This window comes from Simochromis diagramma, unplaced genomic scaffold (assembly GCF_900408965.1).
Source record: "Simochromis diagramma unplaced genomic scaffold, fSimDia1.1 OVJJ01000293.1, whole genome shotgun sequence".
NCBI classification, from domain to species: domain Eukaryota; kingdom Metazoa; phylum Chordata; class Actinopteri; order Cichliformes; family Cichlidae; genus Simochromis; species Simochromis diagramma.
In genome coordinates this window covers 25969640-25986451 of record NW_024386801.1, presented here as the reverse complement: position 1 = coordinate 25986451, position 16812 = coordinate 25969640, and the positions used below count along the sequence as shown (strand labels likewise).

At 43.1% G+C, this 16812-nt stretch overlaps 3 protein-coding genes across 4 annotated transcripts; 1 reads left to right on the top strand and 2 right to left on the bottom strand.

Moving 5' to 3' along the window:
- Window positions 1-2178: 2178 nt before the first annotated feature.
- gpat3 (glycerol-3-phosphate acyltransferase 3) lies at window positions 2179-10552 on the bottom strand. Of its 2 annotated transcripts, none has more exons than XM_040026825.1 (13): window positions 10310-10552; window positions 9001-9173; window positions 8822-8888; window positions 6562-6850; window positions 6066-6140; window positions 5900-5989; window positions 5725-5818; window positions 5500-5615; window positions 4912-4967; window positions 4684-4769; window positions 4456-4584; window positions 3269-3348; window positions 2179-2707 (listed from the first exon to the last, which is right to left on the bottom strand). In XM_040026825.1, exons 2-13 carry the CDS (start codon window positions 9142-9144, stop codon window positions 2578-2580), a joined length of 1356 nt encoding a protein of 451 aa, XP_039882759.1. In that variant the 5' UTR covers window positions 9145-9173; window positions 10310-10552; the 3' UTR covers window positions 2179-2577. The 2 variants fall into 2 exon arrangements, with proteins under 2 accessions (XP_039882759.1, XP_039882758.1); XM_040026824.1 differs by having other exon boundaries at window positions 6448-6850; window positions 10310-10428.
- Window position 10553: 1 nt separating this feature from the next.
- Window positions 10554-14797, top strand: abraxas1 (abraxas 1, BRCA1 A complex subunit). The gene is made up of 9 exons (XM_040026835.1): window positions 10554-10749; window positions 11681-11771; window positions 11856-11892; window positions 11970-12036; window positions 12104-12300; window positions 13032-13151; window positions 13228-13312; window positions 13397-13508; window positions 14127-14797. Exons 1-9 carry the CDS (start codon window positions 10669-10671, stop codon window positions 14372-14374), a joined length of 1038 nt encoding a protein of 345 aa, XP_039882769.1. The 5' UTR covers window positions 10554-10668; the 3' UTR covers window positions 14375-14797.
- A 600-nt stretch (window positions 14798-15397) lies between these two features.
- Window positions 15398-16755, bottom strand: mrps18c (mitochondrial ribosomal protein S18C). Its single transcript, XM_040026836.1, has 6 exons — window positions 16613-16755; window positions 16465-16517; window positions 16304-16387; window positions 15988-16045; window positions 15849-15908; window positions 15398-15520 (listed from the first exon to the last, which is right to left on the bottom strand). The coding sequence occupies exons 1-6, from the start codon at window positions 16671-16673 to the stop codon at window positions 15444-15446; spliced, it is 393 nt and encodes a 130-aa protein (XP_039882770.1). The 5' UTR covers window positions 16674-16755; the 3' UTR covers window positions 15398-15443.
- Between the last annotated feature and the right edge of the window lie 57 nt (window positions 16756-16812).

The following is a 16812-nucleotide window of genomic DNA, read 5'->3' as shown; positions in this document are numbered from 1 at the left end:
ACTCCTCCAGGTGTCCCTGTCACTGAGTGAAGGTGGAGGGGACCAGCATCACTGTGGACAACTCCAGAGGAGACATGTTCCTTCCCCACTAAATAGGCCACTCCACCTTCCCTGCAGGGCGATCCTTACAGCTGGTTCAGGGTGAGCCAACCCTGGCCTTGCAGGGGAAGTCCTAGTCTCACCAGATGATGTCCCTGATCCAGGTGAGGGTTCTGGGTTTTCTCACAGGACCAGTTTGGGAGACTCATCCAAGTTCAAACTGCCCCCATTAAAACATCATGGAGGGACTACGCGACTGATTTTTCTACGTTGTATTTTTTTTTTATAATTTGGTTTATTGACATGGTTTTTAATAGTTAAGCAACACATTTTTCATGTTTTGTCATGCTGTGAAATGTAGAAATACTACTGTGTGCAGTAATTTGAGTGTGTCCATATAAAATAAGCATAAATAACCCCAAAATGAAAATACTCATTACTGATGTGAGTAGCAGTAACTTTACCTCTGCTTATAATGATCTGTGCAGCAACTGTTTTTTCATACCTAATGATACTATGACGTACCAATAATATGTAAATAACTGTGTCATGAGTAGACTCTCCGTCTATGTACACTTTTACTTTTCTCATAGTTAACCTCAGAAAATGAAGTTGTCGTTTTATTTTCCACAGAAATCATGAGAATATTGTTCCCATGATTTCTTTTATACCATGTGAGGCTCTGATATCCCGACGTCCTTTCCCGGCTCCGTGTCGTACCGTACGTGTTAAAGTAGGGTCGGAGCGAGTCCGGCTTCAGGAATCGATCGGCCCCGGGAGCTGGACCGGACCTCGTCTGCATCACATCCATCAGAGCGGCGGCACAGAACAGATGGCAGAACGATGTATTTAAAGGCATTACACTCGAGCTAATGGCGAGCCTTAGAGGGAACAGTCATTTACCCCTGTGAGTGGTCACTTCCCAGCACAGCGTCATTTAAAATGATGTCCGCCGCCCGATACACTCTCTTGGATTCAATTTGGAAATGTATTCATATTTACTCAGCGTACCTGCATTGCATTTGTATGGATCAGTCGGGGTAAACGTAAAACTGAGCAAATTGAATCAACATATTGGGACGGGGCGTACGTGGGGGCGTTAGCGAGCAGCCAGGGGTCAGCGCGATGCCTTTTATGATGTCCCTCTGAAATCTATCTGAATCACATTAAATTGGATCTAAAGATGTGCAGACACATACATCACAGTAAATGGTGGTGGAGCAGCGCTCGCCAACAATCCCACCTCAACAATCGGGTTATGGGATCGGCTTTAGATCCTATTAATAATTCACAATCTTGTTAGGGGAGAACAAACATTTCTGTTCAGGCTATTCCAGCTGTGGGATTGTTATTCCAGGCGGTGGCGGCGGCCTCGGCGCGAGCACAGAGGCTGTGAAATGTAAGCCGTCCGTGTGTGGAAGAATAACTCCATGTTATTTCACAGTCTCTGCTTTCTTTATTAAAGCGCCGTCACAGTAAACACACCGCCCGCCGGCTCCCTCTCAAGGCGAGGACCTCAGAGTCGGTTCTGAAGTACAGACGCGGCCTCACGTGACTCATTTAACCTCCGCTAACAGGTGACAAAATATTAACACATGTGGAAATACTGGAGTAAAGTAACCCGAATACTTCGAACTCGAGTCCATTTCGCAGTAACCTTTAAATCTTTTTTCTCCCAAAACATCTTGTCATTTATGTTTGTAATTAAAAACATTTTTGTATTATTCCAAATAATAAAATAATTACATGGATCCTAAATATTCTGATTATTTTAATAAAGAAAGAAAAGGTAGACTGACCTCTCACCTCAGTGAGGACCTCATCCCAAAGGTTGGGAACCCTGCATTACATCATCTCTGATGTGGGCAAATATAAAAATAATCATAAAAAAGTTTGATGTTTGTTTAGTTTTCCCTCTGCCTTTTTCTTTCTTTTCATTTTACAGACTATTAAATATATATAGGTTGTAATATTGTAATAATGTTTACTTTCTTTACTATGTCGATCTCTGTTTCAGACGTTTCTCAGATTCTTTTATTATTTTTCTTGTTACTGCAGAAGGGATTTGTTGAAAAATGTGGATTATTTATCTGTGTGTGTGTGTGTGTGTGTGTGTGTGTGTGTGTGTGTGTGTGTGGTTTATGGTGTGTTGTGTGTGTGTGGTTTATGGTGTGTTGTGTGTGTGTGGTTTATGGTGTGTTGTGTGTAGACACACAGATGAAATATTTCTTCGTCCATGTGAGAAATAAACAGTGAGCAAAAGTGTCAGTTTGGTTCAGATGTTTGTACAAAAGTTAAAATCAGACACAGCGATGATGACGTGATAAATCATCCTCATCTGTCTGATGAAGAGTTCAGTCCTGGCAGCTGATGATGATGATGAAGAGGAGGAGATGAGCAGCTGGATGGGTGATTGTGTTGTCTCATGCTGCCTCCTGCTGGTGGAGATGCTGTCCTGCACCCACAGTCTGATGTGGCATTCAGGTCTGTCCTGTAAAGTCCAAAATCAGACGACCGAGTTTTGCTGTGACTGATTGTTTATGATTGATCGTCTCTGCGGGTGTGTGTGGCACTGATGCTGTTCTGCCTGACGATGACCCTGCTGTACATCTTCTGCTGCTCTTCCTTATACGCGTCCTTCACCTTCCCTCGCTTTAGGCTTCCGTCCCTGAAATGGAGAAAAAAAAAATCAGGAAGGAAGTTTTCACTGAGAATCTCAATCCTGCAGTTTAAGTTTTTTTCCCACACGATTAACAGGAACTTCAAAATAGATTGAAAAACAGTAAAAGATGGTTTTCGACACAGAATTGATGCTGTCATGGATTATAAATATCATATAGTCATAACTTCGGGACTCAAACACAAAAAACTACTCATTAATTTATTATTTACAGTGCGTAATCATTTGCTTGTTAGTTTTATTGAGTCGTGCTGACACGTCACTTTAAATGAGCCCTTTTCTCTGTGAGCTCGCTCGGCTGAGAGAAAATGGTCCCTGCTGCTGAGGTGAAATCCTTCAGCTCTCTGTATGTGAAAGCAGACGTCGCCACGACTGACACCTACAAACCGGGACGAACAAACTAAATCTAACGTTCAGTGTTTGAATCAGAACAAAGTTGTTATTTCATCATTTAAAAAAGTGTTTTCTATCTTTAAACTGTTGTAATGTAGATACAAACTTCAAGTGAGATGTAGTTGAGTAACTGTACTGAGTAATCTGAGTACTCACCATGCCAGGTCAAGCAGTCCTCCCCGACAAGCAACGGCAGATTTCACTCTGTTGGCAAACTGGACTGCATCCTCTCCATCCTGAAAACACACCGCGGTCATGTTAGCTGTGATCACATGACTCTCACAATCTGTGTGTGTGTGTGTGTGTGTGTGTGTGTGTGTGTGTGTGTGTGTGTGTGTGTGTGTGTGTGTGTGTGAGAGTGTGTTTATGCTTCGGTAACACTGCTTTTAAAAGCCCAAATGGCGAGCAGCACAGTATTTAACTCCTCGTCTTCATCTGCAGAGCTGTCATCACCATCATCACCCTCCATCAAAAGAGACGCTGGAGGGCGATGATGATGATGCTCAGGTGTTACAGTGTCACCTTCCTGACACAGTGAAGCAGATGCTGCCCCAATCAGGTCAGAGTGGGAATTACAGCATGGGCAGATCACTGAAAATCAAAGGAAAGCGCTCAAACCTTCAGACGTCAGGCCTTCAGGAAGTCCAGACTAACTCTGGATGAAACACAAAATAATTCACTGGGTTAACCCTCTGGGGTCAACAGACACTTTCTAAGGATAGTGCTCGTTATAACTTGCTGCTGAAAAACAAACAAAACAAGAAAAAAAAACTTTTCCTATTGGTGGAAAAATGTGATGTGCTCCTCGTCTTATAGTGGACAGAAACTATTTTTTGGAGTGGCACAAGTCATTTGTGTGGCATCTTATTGTGAGGGTTATAGAAAAAACGCCCGAGGCACTGGCTGCATTTTTAGGTAAATGGTTGTATATAACTTTGTTGTTTGCAACTCTTGTGCATAGGTTTCTAAACAGTACAATTTCTATGCGCTTTGCACTTTGTGTCTTTATTGGGTTTCTATTTGAGGCCTTTCAGTATTATTGTGTGTGTGTGCGTTTCTCATCAGTTAACAGGTAATGTTTCCTATATTAGTGTCAAATGATTTATGCTCAGACATTTGGTGATGTAAACGTTGGTGGGAAGTTTGTTGGTCACAGGCAGAACGTCTATCAGCTGATCTTTTCTACCTGTTGTTTCCTGTGAGGTCATGTGACGGGTGACCCCTGATGGATTAATCAGTATGTGTGTGAAAGGTTAAAGGCCAAAAATATAGTTTAATTTCCCCGCTCGTACTTCAGATCCCTCCCTGGGGTGTTTCTAGAGACGTTGACCTCCGAGGCGTACCTGTATGGTCATGGGTGGGAGGTACCACACATTGACGACGATGGCCCAACTGGTCATGGTGCGCAGCAGATAGCTGACCATGTTGTACTTGCTGCTGTTCCAGAAAGCATCACCCAAGCGAGGGTCGTACTGAGACACAAAGGGAGTGAAGGTGAGTCAGGTTCTCAAAGCCGATTGGCTCAGGTAAAACATTCTCTGGACTAATCGATCATCGTGCAGCTTTGCTACCTTGATGGCGACGGGATGGATCGTTCCTCCGATCTCAAAGCTGCCCTTCTTAAACATCATGACCGACGTGTTGTTGATACAAGTTCCTGTTACAGAGACACAGACAGACATTATCCCGCCATCAAATCATGATTATCATTACCACCACCACCACCATCATCATCCACACCACCATCATCATCAACACCACCACCATCATCATCACCACCACCATCATGTGACGCTGACCTTCAGGAAATATAAGGATGGGAAGTTTGGTCTTTGCTGCTACGTGAGCTCTGAGCCTGCAGAGAGGAAGCACACGTCAGTGAGTCATCAAACACATCTGCATCAACACTTTCACTAAACAGCTGTAATTACAGATGTTCCCATTCTCTCGCTGTTTGACTGTAATGTGGTCAAAAACCCTGAGTGTGACCCTCGAGCTCGAGGCTGTGGTGAGCATTTAGTTCACAGGAAGTGACCCTGGACCAATTCAGCTGACTCATCAAAGCGTTACGCCACACGGCCGCAGCTCGCCGAGGAGACAGCAAGGTAAACATCAACAGTTGATCATCAGCAGCTCGGCAGAGGATGAAACACACGCACAAACATACACACAGGCTCCTGATCCACCGGCTCTGACAGGCAGAGCCACGCTGAACTACCTCCTGAGCCAACGGAACAAATTAAAGGTCATGGTGCTAAAAATGTGTGATCATACGGGCCGCACCCAGCTGTCACTGATGTCAGAGCATCTCCACCATCATGGTTTGGAGCAGAAATAAAAACGTCTGACTCTGTCTGGCAGGTGAAATCGTTTACAGTCAGCCTCACCTGCTGGTCACCGCGTGGCGGTCTTTCATCTCCGACCTCTCAAACCAAACATGAGGGCACGACCTCACCATCGACCTCTGGATGACCCCCATCAGACCTCCATGAATCTGCCCCACCTGAGGACAACACAGCATCAAGACAACAGAACACACACACATGTACAAACACACAAAGGCACACCGACAAACACACATAAACACACACCCACGCACGCACGACACTTACCATGGCATAGCAGCCGTCATTGGCCAGGATCACCACATCGATGGGCGTGGTGTGATTAGCCACGCAGATCCCTCCTTTCTGAGGTCGGTTCTCTCTGCAGAAAGAAACACGTGTTCAGATCGACAGGAAGTGCTCGACAGGAAGCACTTGACAGGAAACGATGAAGTGGACTGACTTGTTGTGGTAGCGGATGGTGGCCGACAGCGCCCGGGCACAGATCCTGTAGCAGGTCAGGTGGACAACTTCGCTCAGCCAGTACTTCACACTGAAACAGATGCACATGCTCAGTCTGTGCCTCGCCGAGGCAGTCACCAAAGCTGTGAACCATGGAAGCGCCATACCTGTTCTCAGGCAGAAATCCAACTAGAGTCGTTCCGATCACAAGCCACGAGAGGCCGATGATGGCCAGAGTAATCCTGCAGAGACATGAGGAGAAGAAGGTGAAAATCCCCCTGATCAGAGCTGTCTCACTTTTATTCACTGAGAAGGCCTCAGAGAGATAGTAGCTCTGTCACCTGGTTTCTGAATGATGGGTGTAACCATACAAACTGCACATGTACAGACTGCACTGCGGTGATGATGGTTTGGAGATAATTACAGCTAACTGCTCATCTATTATCTGTTTTCTCACCAGTGATGTGTTACAGTGAGCAGCACTTCCTGTTTATTAGTTAAAAGCAGAAGATGTAAGCACTGGAGTGACCTGAGAGCAGTGAAACGTGCCTCTGGCTGAATTGCTTCACCGCTGTGAGAGCTGCTGTTCCTGTTGCAAAGGCCAATAATGCTGAAATCAGTGCCTCCCCGGGTAGGTGAGAGGTCGAGCTGTGACACACTGACCTGAGAGGGAAGAGGACACAATAGCGCACGAACACGCCGATGCCCCAGAAGATGGTGAGGCGGAGGCTGATGTAGCGGAAGTTCTGGTTGGTGCGGGTCAGGAGGTTCCAGGAGGCCAGCTCCTCAGAGGAGAAGCGCTGGGTCACCTGGTCGTCCACGATGCTCTCCAGGCCCTTCTTGCAGAAATACAAGGCGTCACTCAGAGCAAACTCACCGCCTTCCAGAGACCGAGAACGCCGCAACTGCTCCATCTCCTCCTCCATCGAGCCCTCCGCTCGCTCGATGATCCCTGAGTCATCAGAGAGTTTCAGAAAGAGTTCAGCAGGACCAGAGTTTAACAAAGACACAGTGGAGACGAGAGAGGAAGGAACAAAGAACAGCACCGCGTTTAGTCTCACTGTCTTTATTTGAGCATATATCATGTATTTTCATATGTTTTATCACACTCCTCCTGTCTCTGTGATTTTCTTTTAAAAGCCTGTGTGACTTTCTTGATGCATGATCAATCATCCAGGTAAGCAAATCTCAATCGTTGATTCTGTTCATCTGGATTCTTCAGTGGGAGAAACATTTCATCATCATCCAAGTGATTTCTTCAGTCTCAGCTGACTCCAGGTTTCCAACCTTTAAACAGAACCTGACTGCAGGTTTCCCCAATCTTATAAACAGTACATGTGCATACTAACTGAAACTAGCACCACTGGTGAAAAATGGGCTGTGAGGTCAGTTCCTTAATTTTAACCATTGCAGCCATTCCCCAACTCTCTGTAAATGCTACTCATGGTCATAACAATGATCATGAAACTGACCTCACATTGTTCGTCAATGGGCTGGTTTCAGGCAAATTTACTGTTTATAAGATTGGGGAAACCTGCAGTCAGCTGAGACTGAAGAAGTCACTTGGATGATGATGAAACATTTCTCCTACTGAAAACATCAACTCTTTGAGAACCAGTGTGATTGTTTCTGTGTCGCTATGTGTTTTCATCTGTTTTGGGGGTCATTTTGTTCTCTGTGTGGTGGTTTTGTGTCTCTCTGTAGTTGTTTAGAGTCTCATATTTTTGTTGTTGTCATGTTTGTGTGTCTTCCTGTTTCCATGTCTTTGTCCTTGAATTAACCCAGAGGGACCTGAATGACCTTTTTTTAAAACTTTGGTCACTTTCCTGTCCTTAAGGACGTTTGACTCTGTGTGAAAGGTTCTTGTATTTATTTCTATTTTTTTTCTGATCTTGTGCCTCAGAAAAAGTTTGCAGTAAATCTGTGAGGCCTACAGGCTGTTAAGGGTTAAACCTCTGACACAGCAGCAAAGCAGCAGTACCTGTGTTTGTTATTAATGTGTGTGTTAGTGTGTGTTACTGTGTTAGTGTGTGTGTCTGAGTTTCTCAGGCTTCTGTTTGACCAGCGTTATGTAAGCAGCTGTTGCATCATCATCCTGAGACGAGCCATGTGCTTCTCTCCCTGACCTACAGCCCAACATCAGATGCTGCAGCTGACCAATAGGAAGCCCCCACCCTCGGGGAACAGCGTCACGTGATCTGTGCTCGCAGCCCAAACATCCAAACAGGAACAGGAGCTGAAACTCCAAGCAGCAGCACAGAGGAATCTCTTTCTGCTTTTAAAGTCTTGTGCGCCACATCAGAACGGAACAAAACTTTGATCAGTCATGAGATCAACGGGATTATTGGTTTATTTAATAAATACAGTTTCAATTTGACCAAATGTGATCATTTAACATAGCGATTCACTGTTTAAAGCCTTAAAAATCTAATTTTAGTTTTTTCAAATATTATTCTAATGTTATTAGAAATTATTTATTGTAAAAACATTATTATTTCTGATTTTTATTATGACACGGATTATGACAATATCCAACGGCTTTGTACCTCATTTATTATAAATATATGTATATATATTATGTATATATACATATATATTAAAGTTTCTTTATTTAAAGTGTCTTTTTAAAATTAGATTTATATAATTATATAAAAATGTTATTATAAAACATATATACATGACATATACATAATTTTATTTTGATGTTTTTTATTCCCTGTTTAAAATATTTTTCCTGTTTTTATTATATTTGTTATTGAGGACGATGAGTTTTTATCTGTCAGCTTTTGCTGTCCGGTAGTTTTTACATAAATGTGAATAATCAAACTTCTCTGATGATGTATTTCTACGTCTGATCATTAGTCATTATTTATTGATTAACTGACAGACTGAATGTTTTCTGCTGTGATGCGAGCAGACTCACCATTGGGCAGCGGTGCGGGTACGCTGGGCTGCTCCTGGCGTCCTCTCTGGATTCGTATCGTGGCCCACTGCAATGTTATTAGGACAGATGACCTCTGACCCCACTCTGCCGCTGCTGCTCATTGCACAACTTTACACACATGTTGACCATAGACATGAATTCCTCTGAGGACAGCTTACCTCAAGGAGTTTAACCAGGATCTGGATGTAGACGCTGGTGACACCCAGAGAGAGGCCGAACATGGCGGGCAGCGTGATGAAGAACACGACTACGAATATCCACAGCTGGAAAACAGCCACGGCCACGGTCCACAGGTCCTCCATTGCTGACAGCTTGCAGGTCACCTCATCATCTGCAAACAGGAGGTTAAAGGAGGCGTTACCGTCATGTTCCCCTGAGGACGAACCAAAAACACTCTGACCTGCTCCCCATCACCTCCACCACAGTCAGCATGCCATCCTTCTCCCCAATATACTTTCATTCTTTGACTTTCCAGAACAGAAGTAAATGATCATTGAATAGGAACAGCTTTATTCATTTCTATGCTGATGACAGTTGTTTACTAATCAGCTCCTTCTGCCAACAAAATTCTGTCTAACCTACCTACAGGATCTTCTTCTAAACATTTTAAGCTCCAGATTCTAAAAAGTTTTTAAAACTATTATTTCAAGCAAAAACGTCAAAGAAAAATAACATAACATATAATACATAACAACTTTAAGGTACTTATGCTCAAGTATTTCTGCTTTTTTATTATTCTATAATACTCCAAACCTTTTCAATTATGACTGTAGATTTATTTTGGGAGTTTTTATGATTATCATCTTTCTTTCTGACCTGCTTTTAACTAAATGTGCTAAATGTGCTCATATGTATAAAACAAAGTCTTATACAAATGAAAGAACATTTTAATTCATATTACAGCTGTTGCTGAATTGAAGTTATAATAATAGAAATATTTTAGGTTTGTGTTTGTGTTTTATTTTACCAACAAAACATCAAATATTTGATTGAATATAGGTTAAAAATGTGAATTTCATATTTGTCTGCTTTTAAATGAGAGGAAGGTGAAGAGTTTTGACTAATGCGTGAGAAAGACAAATAAGGCATTTCATTATATCACAGGCTGTTTAAAAACCAAGTGCACATATTTAACTAATGCATAATTAATACATATATGTTTACAGCCCTTTTAAAACACATATAACCCTTTAAACTTGTAATTTAATGTAATATAAAAACAACAAATTTTAATTGAGATAAAAATTTATAATGAGAAAATGACCATTTTGAACTCCGAATGAAATCAGTTGTTAACTACAGGTTCATATACTGACTATAAAACAGTCACTCACAGCAGTAAATGAAGTAGTTTTAAAACTTTAGCGGAACAATCAGTTTAGCTGTTAAAACAACAATAACAACAACAAACATTCAAAACTATGATTATTAAACAGCCTGCGGTGACTCTGGAAGTTTAACTCTTACCTGTAATCGAGTATTTGTACGTTTCAAATCCAAAGTACCGTTACAGGAGTGAATTACTAGAGCTATTGTTCGGATAAAGGAAGTTAGACCCGTTAGTCCGACTATCTAAACTGAACTAACCCGGGTTACCGGGACAGGACCCCCACAGAAGGCACTGTTTCAGTGGAAGTGTGCCTAGGAGCGAGGACAGCCGAGCGGGTGCTGCTGTCCGGAGAAACTGAACCTTCAGCCCGCTGGTTTTATGGTTAGCTCGCTAACCAGCCCGCTCCTCCTCCAGCGGAGCCTGCTGCGCACGAAAAAAATTCGCAGCGTATGACTGCGCGTATGTGACGCGTCTGTGTTTGTGATGAAACGGCATCATGGCGGAGCCCACTGTCCGCTTGCCCGGGATCGTTTTAGCTTCCCTCATGTTTCAGCACGTTAACAGTGACTCCGATGTGGTGAGGAGCTCTTTTACTCGTCATTAAAACTGATGAATTCTTATTGAGCCTTTGTGGGTGATTATGTAGTATTATTGTTAAGGAGGAAAGCTAGCAAATAGAACAGACGCGCCAGGTGTTAGTATCAGGCTTTAAAGTTGATAAATTCGTATTTATTAGTTTAATTATTCGGATTTCAGCGTGTCGTTTGATGCAGCGAAGAACAGCTTGTCGTCTAAGTGAAGTCAGAACTCCCCCTGTGGTGTTTCTTCAACTTTTAAACTAGCTAACCGCTCTCAGGTTCCAAACAAACCAGACTCCATTCAAAAATCTACTAATTTAACCAGGTCCCGGTAAGAAGTCAAACAGTGTAAAACATATTAAAATACATTTTAATATTCAGACAGGTCTGTAGGAAAATTCGGTACATCCATGATCCAACACGGAACGATTACGCGAGTCGAGTTTTGCATGAAACCCGAGATGTTACTGCTCCTTTTCAACCATTCCCGTCGGTGCAAACCACACTCCATTCACAGATTTGAGGTTTTAATGTAACACTGATTATTCTCGTGTATTCGTGCACTTTTAAACAGATCCCCAAATTAACGATGATCTGTTGGTAAATTCGGCATATGTTTAATCCAACTACTGAATCTTACTGAAGACATAATTTAATTGAAAAATTGGTGCTCAGTTCTCGTCCACCACCGTGTTTCAGAATACACCAGACTATATTTAAAAAATGTAAAGTTTAATGAAAATGGCTCCTGACAAGAAAACGTTTGCGTGAAACATAATCAAATACATTCAAGTATTCAGGTAGGTCTGTTGGTAAATTTGGCATATATTTTAATATTTATGTAAAAATGCTGTAGCTGAAATGATTATATTCAGTAAACAAATGCTTATAGATGTAGGGTTTTTATATCTGGTTTTATTCATCCATCAGGAGGGGTTGATCCTCGGAGAGAGCAGGTTTGACGAGCAGGTCACCATCAGCGACTCTCAGGCCGATCACATCCACATCGAGGAAACATACAGTAAGTGCACCTCAATGAACTGTGCAGTTACACGAGTACTACAGTTACTGGTACACTTTTAGGAATGTCTGTTTTCTCTGACAGACGTCCAGAAGCACATCGCCTGCCACAGACTGAACACGTGAGTGATGCATCGTGACGTAATCATGCCATCGTGTGTGTGCTGTGTTCTTATGTAAAGGTGTGTCTGTGTGTCAGTCTGTACAGCAGTGATGGACAGGTGAATGCGGAGGAGCTACACAAGCTGCTGGCAGAGAACAAGCAGGTGAGTGGGATGGGGAGAAGGTTTCGGCATGATGCGATCATGTGATTGACGTGTTCGGCTTGTGCAGGAGAGCGTGATAGGCTGGTACCGGCAGCGCAGGAACTCGGAGCAGCAGATGACCTTCAGAGAGAAGCTGGTGCACGAGAACCTGAAGAGTGCTCTCTCCAACCCTCACATGATCTTTGTGCTGCTGACTCCCACCAAGACGACACCTCCAGGCTCCACGCACAGGATGGAGTACTCGGCCTTCATCTCTCGCAGCAGGTGGCGCTCTGAGTATACCTGAATATCTTTATATCAGCTTGCTCTCTAGCGTTGTCTCTTAATCCTCTACAAAGACACATCATCTCATAGATTTTACCCAAATGTGGAGTTTGTGTTGTGGGAGGTTGCTCCTTTGGTGACATTTGAAATCAGTCCACAGAGTTAGCAAAGGTGGGCTTTTTTTTTTTTTAAGTTATTAAATTAAAATAATCTACCCCGGGGCTCCAGAACGATGCCCCGAGGAACACCATCAGAATCTGAGACTGCCAAACCTCTGTCTGCCTGAAGTTCCCGTATGAAACCTCTTAAAGATGATTTTTACTGTTAAAGCTGATCAACCAGGTCACTGCCACCTGTTTGTGTTGGATGAATGTTTCTTAGTTTTATATAAAAAGAAAAGAAAAAACTCATTTTACTCAGCAGGTGCTGGCAACTTAAATATCAGAAGAAACTGAGTGTGAATGAAGTGAAATGTTGTATAATTATTAAAATGCTCCAGTTGGCTTTTAAAGTGAATAAAAACAACTGGGAGGCATTCAGGGACACTGGTGAGGCTTTAAGGTCAGTCACAGAGGTCTAAAACATCTCAGCTTTGGGTGAAGCAATCAGGTCAGTTAGAGGAACCTTGAATGAAAACAGGTAGGTGGAGGCGGGTGGACAGCTCGGTGTTTCCACGTTTAACTGACTCGTGTCTTTTCCTTATGGTTTGTGTTTCTTCTTCTCCTGTGGAGGCACTTCATGAACGTCCCCGTGCTCATCACCAACCTCGGCCTCCTCGAGCAGCTTTCTTACTGGAAGGTGTCGGCGCCGTGCTCTGCAACCGGTTACAGCCTCACAATGAAGAAACACGGGTATGCCCCGCCCACGCTGGCACGTTTACACCGTGTCCGTGTTTCTGCTGGCATAACTGAGATCTCTTTGTTTCAGGTCAAAGTTCTTCTGCTCCAGCGGGCTGCTGAAGGAGGTGAACGAAGTGAATAAGATGAACGACTCGCTGCAGGTGGAGCTGCAGGTGAGCAAAATTGTCAGAGCACCTGAACTTCCTGCCACCTCACTTCCTGTTTGATTCACTCTGCATCCTTCTGTTTGTGAACAGAAAACGTGCAGAGACGTGGAGGAGAGCGAACGCCTGGTCGAAATGCTGCAGATGGAGGTGTCAGCCCTGAGGACGAAGCTCAGAGAGAGGCAGCAGAGCGAATCAGGAAAAGGTTTCAGATTATTTTATCTAATCTCACACAGCAGCGGGATTAGATGAATTTCCAGTATCTGCCTCTTCCCGACACCAGAGACACATCTCAGGATCAGCCCAACATTTTAAAAACACAACGCAGAAACTCTTTCTGTGCTAACATGTGGACAAGGAAAACTGAGAGTTAGTCTCATAATGTCAAAGTCAACTTTATTTGTCAATTCTGCCACATGTACAGGACATACAGAGAATAGAAATTTCGTTACTCTCAAACCCTAGATGAAGGTGTTGTGTGATTTGTGGGCTTTTGATTGGCCAGTATTTTGTCGTGGTTAGGTCTATATCACTGCGTGTTGCTTTGGCGTGCTCTCCACAGACTGTGAAGTCGCTCTTTGCATTTTCATGGAGAGAATTTTTCGATTTTTTCATATTTTAAAAATTCGACCAGTTAGAAATTAAAATAATAATAATGATGAATATTTGGTTCGCAGTGATAATTAAAGTGGTAGGTGAAGGTGAAAACCCTGACAGGAGAGGAAAAAGGAAGTGCCAGTTTAATGTCTTTATTTAAAATCACGGTTGGCTGATGACCTGCAGTAAAAAAGTTTCTGAACTTTTGCATTTTCTCCATGAACAGAAAGCGCCGCCGACCCCGGCGAGCCAAGGAAAAACCGGCTGCTTCAGGAGGCCGTCAGGGCGCTGCTTGCCTCCTCGCCGCTCTTCCACACTCAGACACTCACGCTGCAGGGACTTCCTGTTCCTGACCACACAGATGACATTTCCACAACAGCAAGGGAGGCGCCGCCGAGCGCAACAAACTGCCGTAAAAGGTTGAGGGAAATGCTGCCAGAGAAGGAGAGGAAACGCAGGAGGAGCAAGAGCTGAGTCCAGGACGTATCCAAGTTCTGTCGGATGTTTTTGGAACCGGTCTGTTTAAAAGAACTGTTATTGATAAAGTTTGTTTCAAAAAAGGACAGCAGCAGTTCTTTTTACCTGAGCAGGTGTAAAGTTCAGACTCTTCACGCTCAGATGGAGGACTGGTTTGATTTAGGGTTCCAGCTGTGACACTTTGGTGTTTGTTCCAGATGTTCGGTTTTAGAGTCATCGGGTTTTTACCTTTTCTTTGGTTTCAAAGTTTTTGCCTGACCTTCAGTTGATCTCGTGCTCACAAAGAAACGGTTTCACACTGCGTTTTATTTTTCACTGTAAAGGATGAAGCGTGCGTTCCATTAAAGGTCTGACCGTGTGCGGTCATTCGAGTTTATCTTCAGACTGCAGCAGAAACCATAAAGCTCTGAATTACACAAACCTGCCTGTTTTTATTTTCTGTTTCATATAAATCAGAGGAGTCAAACATGTGGCTTGGGGACCAGAATCAGCCCACGACAGAGTCCGGTCCAGTCCAGATGGTGGTGAGAACTCTAAAAACTGATGAAATGCGAGAAGAGTTTTCTCCCACAGCCGGTCTCACCGGCTCAATGAGGCCAGCTGATCGGCTGATTTTTCTCCAAAAACACGAACCTTCTGGGTTTTACCGGCTCTGTACGAGGCGACGCGACTTCAGAGAGCCCGGGTTACGTTAGTTCACGCCTTTTCTTTGTTTTAAACTCCAGTGACACAAACTTTGAAAGAGAATCCAGGAAAACAATATTTCAGTCATTATTTTATAGATAGAATATTTTATAGATTCTCTGTTTAGTGTGACGTTTGAAGGTCTTCAGATGATGTCACAACCTTTCAGTTTTCAGAAGGTCCAAATTAAAAAAATAAAAAAAAAAAAAAAATTAGCAAGTGTTTTTAAAAGTGTTTAAACTCCTTCACATTAAGAAACCGTGCAGAGGTGTTTACTCTGATGAGGACACGCTTCATGTTTGACGCTTTGGCCCAAGAAATTCACCGACAGCAAACTGACAGCAGAGAAACTTTATTTACACAGACACACAGATGTTTCACACTAATCCAGATGTTTGATTCCACAGATGTTAGGGTCCTTCATGAACTGTGGATGTTTGTGCGTCACTGACATGAAACCTGCAAACAAAAGTTTATATTAACAGCTGTAGCTCAGCTCAGAGGGAAACGCTTCTTATATAATTATGTTAGAAATGTGGCGAAAATGGGAATGTTTGGATTAGATTTGTTAAAAGGCAAAAATATGAAAAAGAGGAAAAATGCAAAAAAAGCTTTTCATTAATTGGGTCATCAAATATTAATTTACTAAAATTAAAAAAAATTAAATAATTTAGTCTAAAAAAAAAAAAAAAATCAGACAAAAATTGGGATTAAAGTTGAGATTATGACAGCAAACAAATCAAATGATGAAACAGAAGAATTGAAAGTTAAGATGCTGTGAACGTACCCATGGACTGAGCCTTCTTTATCGCCTTCGACACTTCTTTCTGTTTCCTTCCGCATAAACCTGAAAAAACAGAAGGAGGTGTGACCCAACCTGATGATGATGATTTAATCCAGATGACCTGTTTCGGGCAAAGACTCACCTGTGATGTGGCGGCCATAGATCCTGCCCGTGTGCGGCGAGATGAACTGAGAGAGCAGCTGCAGGGCGACAAACTCAGATTAATCCACGACTGAGACTCAGTCTGACTTGGGATCAGGAGATCCTGTCACACACCTGGAGGAGCAGAGCTGCTGCTTCAGGTGTGCACCCAAGCGCAAAGGTCAGAGGTGAAGGCCTGATTTCTGATAAACTGATTATAATCTTCCCGGTCACAGATATTCTGACAATAATTTCACTCAGCGTGTTTCTCATTATTTAATCTGTGGTGAAGAGCTGTTTCTTCCCGTTTGACTCACCTGGATGTTTTTAAAGTCCACCGTGACGTCACAGAGGACGCAGCCCTTCTGGGGCTCTCTGTACGGGTTCTCCATGTTCACCAGCTGAAAAACACAAACAAATCTTCATAACCAAACTGAAATCAACGGCGAGCATCCATCAGCCTGCACTCAGCACCCACCCCGCCCTCCGTCCGTCCGGCTTCATCTGCTGCGACCGCGAAGCTCCGCACACCTGCACGGAAGCAGTACGGCTAGAGTTAGCATTTGCACCAGAAGGATTGGAGTTAAACTTTTATTTTTGTAATTAACGTGTTACGCACGACTCACCTGTGTTTCCATAACGACATAAGACAGGTTTCCACCTCTGCAACTCCCTCAGACACAACATGTTGACCTAACACGGGACATGAACCGCTTCCGCTGCAACTGAGAAATACTTCCAACCACTTCCGCAAAGGCTGTTTGTGACTTGGATATATACTGTGACTGGACGATGTCACTAAATTTAAAATATAAACCTAAAAGAA

Coding starts and splice junctions, on each gene's coding strand:
- mrps18c (XM_040026836.1), bottom strand. CDS start 16,673: ATGTTGTGTCTGAGGGAGTTGCAGAGGTGGAAACCTGTCTTATGTCGT. Junction 16,388..16,464: donor CCGGACGGACGGAGGGCGGG/GTGGGTGCTGAG, acceptor TGTGTTTTTCAG/CTGGTGAACATGGAGAACCC. Junction 16,046..16,303: donor TGGACTTTAAAAACATCCAG/GTGAGTCAAACG, acceptor GTCGCCCTGCAG/CTGCTCTCTCAGTTCATCTC.
- gpat3 (XM_040026824.1), bottom strand. CDS start 9,144: ATGGAGGACCTGTGGACCGTGGCCGTGGCTGTTTTCCAGCTGTGGATA. Junction 6,851..8,821: donor ACCCGCACCGCTGCCCAATG/GTGAGTCTGCTC, acceptor CTGATGACTCAG/GGATCATCGAGCGAGCGGAG. Junction 5,819..5,899: donor ACCATCCGCTACCACAACAA/GTCAGTCCACTT, acceptor TTCTTTCTGCAG/AGAGAACCGACCTCAGAAAG.
- abraxas1 (XM_040026835.1), top strand. CDS start 10,669: ATGGCGGAGCCCACTGTCCGCTTGCCCGGGATCGTTTTAGCTTCCCTC. Junction 10,750..11,680: donor TTAACAGTGACTCCGATGTG/GTGAGGAGCTCT, acceptor TTCATCCATCAG/GAGGGGTTGATCCTCGGAGA. Junction 13,509..14,126: donor GCAGAGCGAATCAGGAAAAG/GTTTCAGATTAT, acceptor CTCCATGAACAG/AAAGCGCCGCCGACCCCGGC.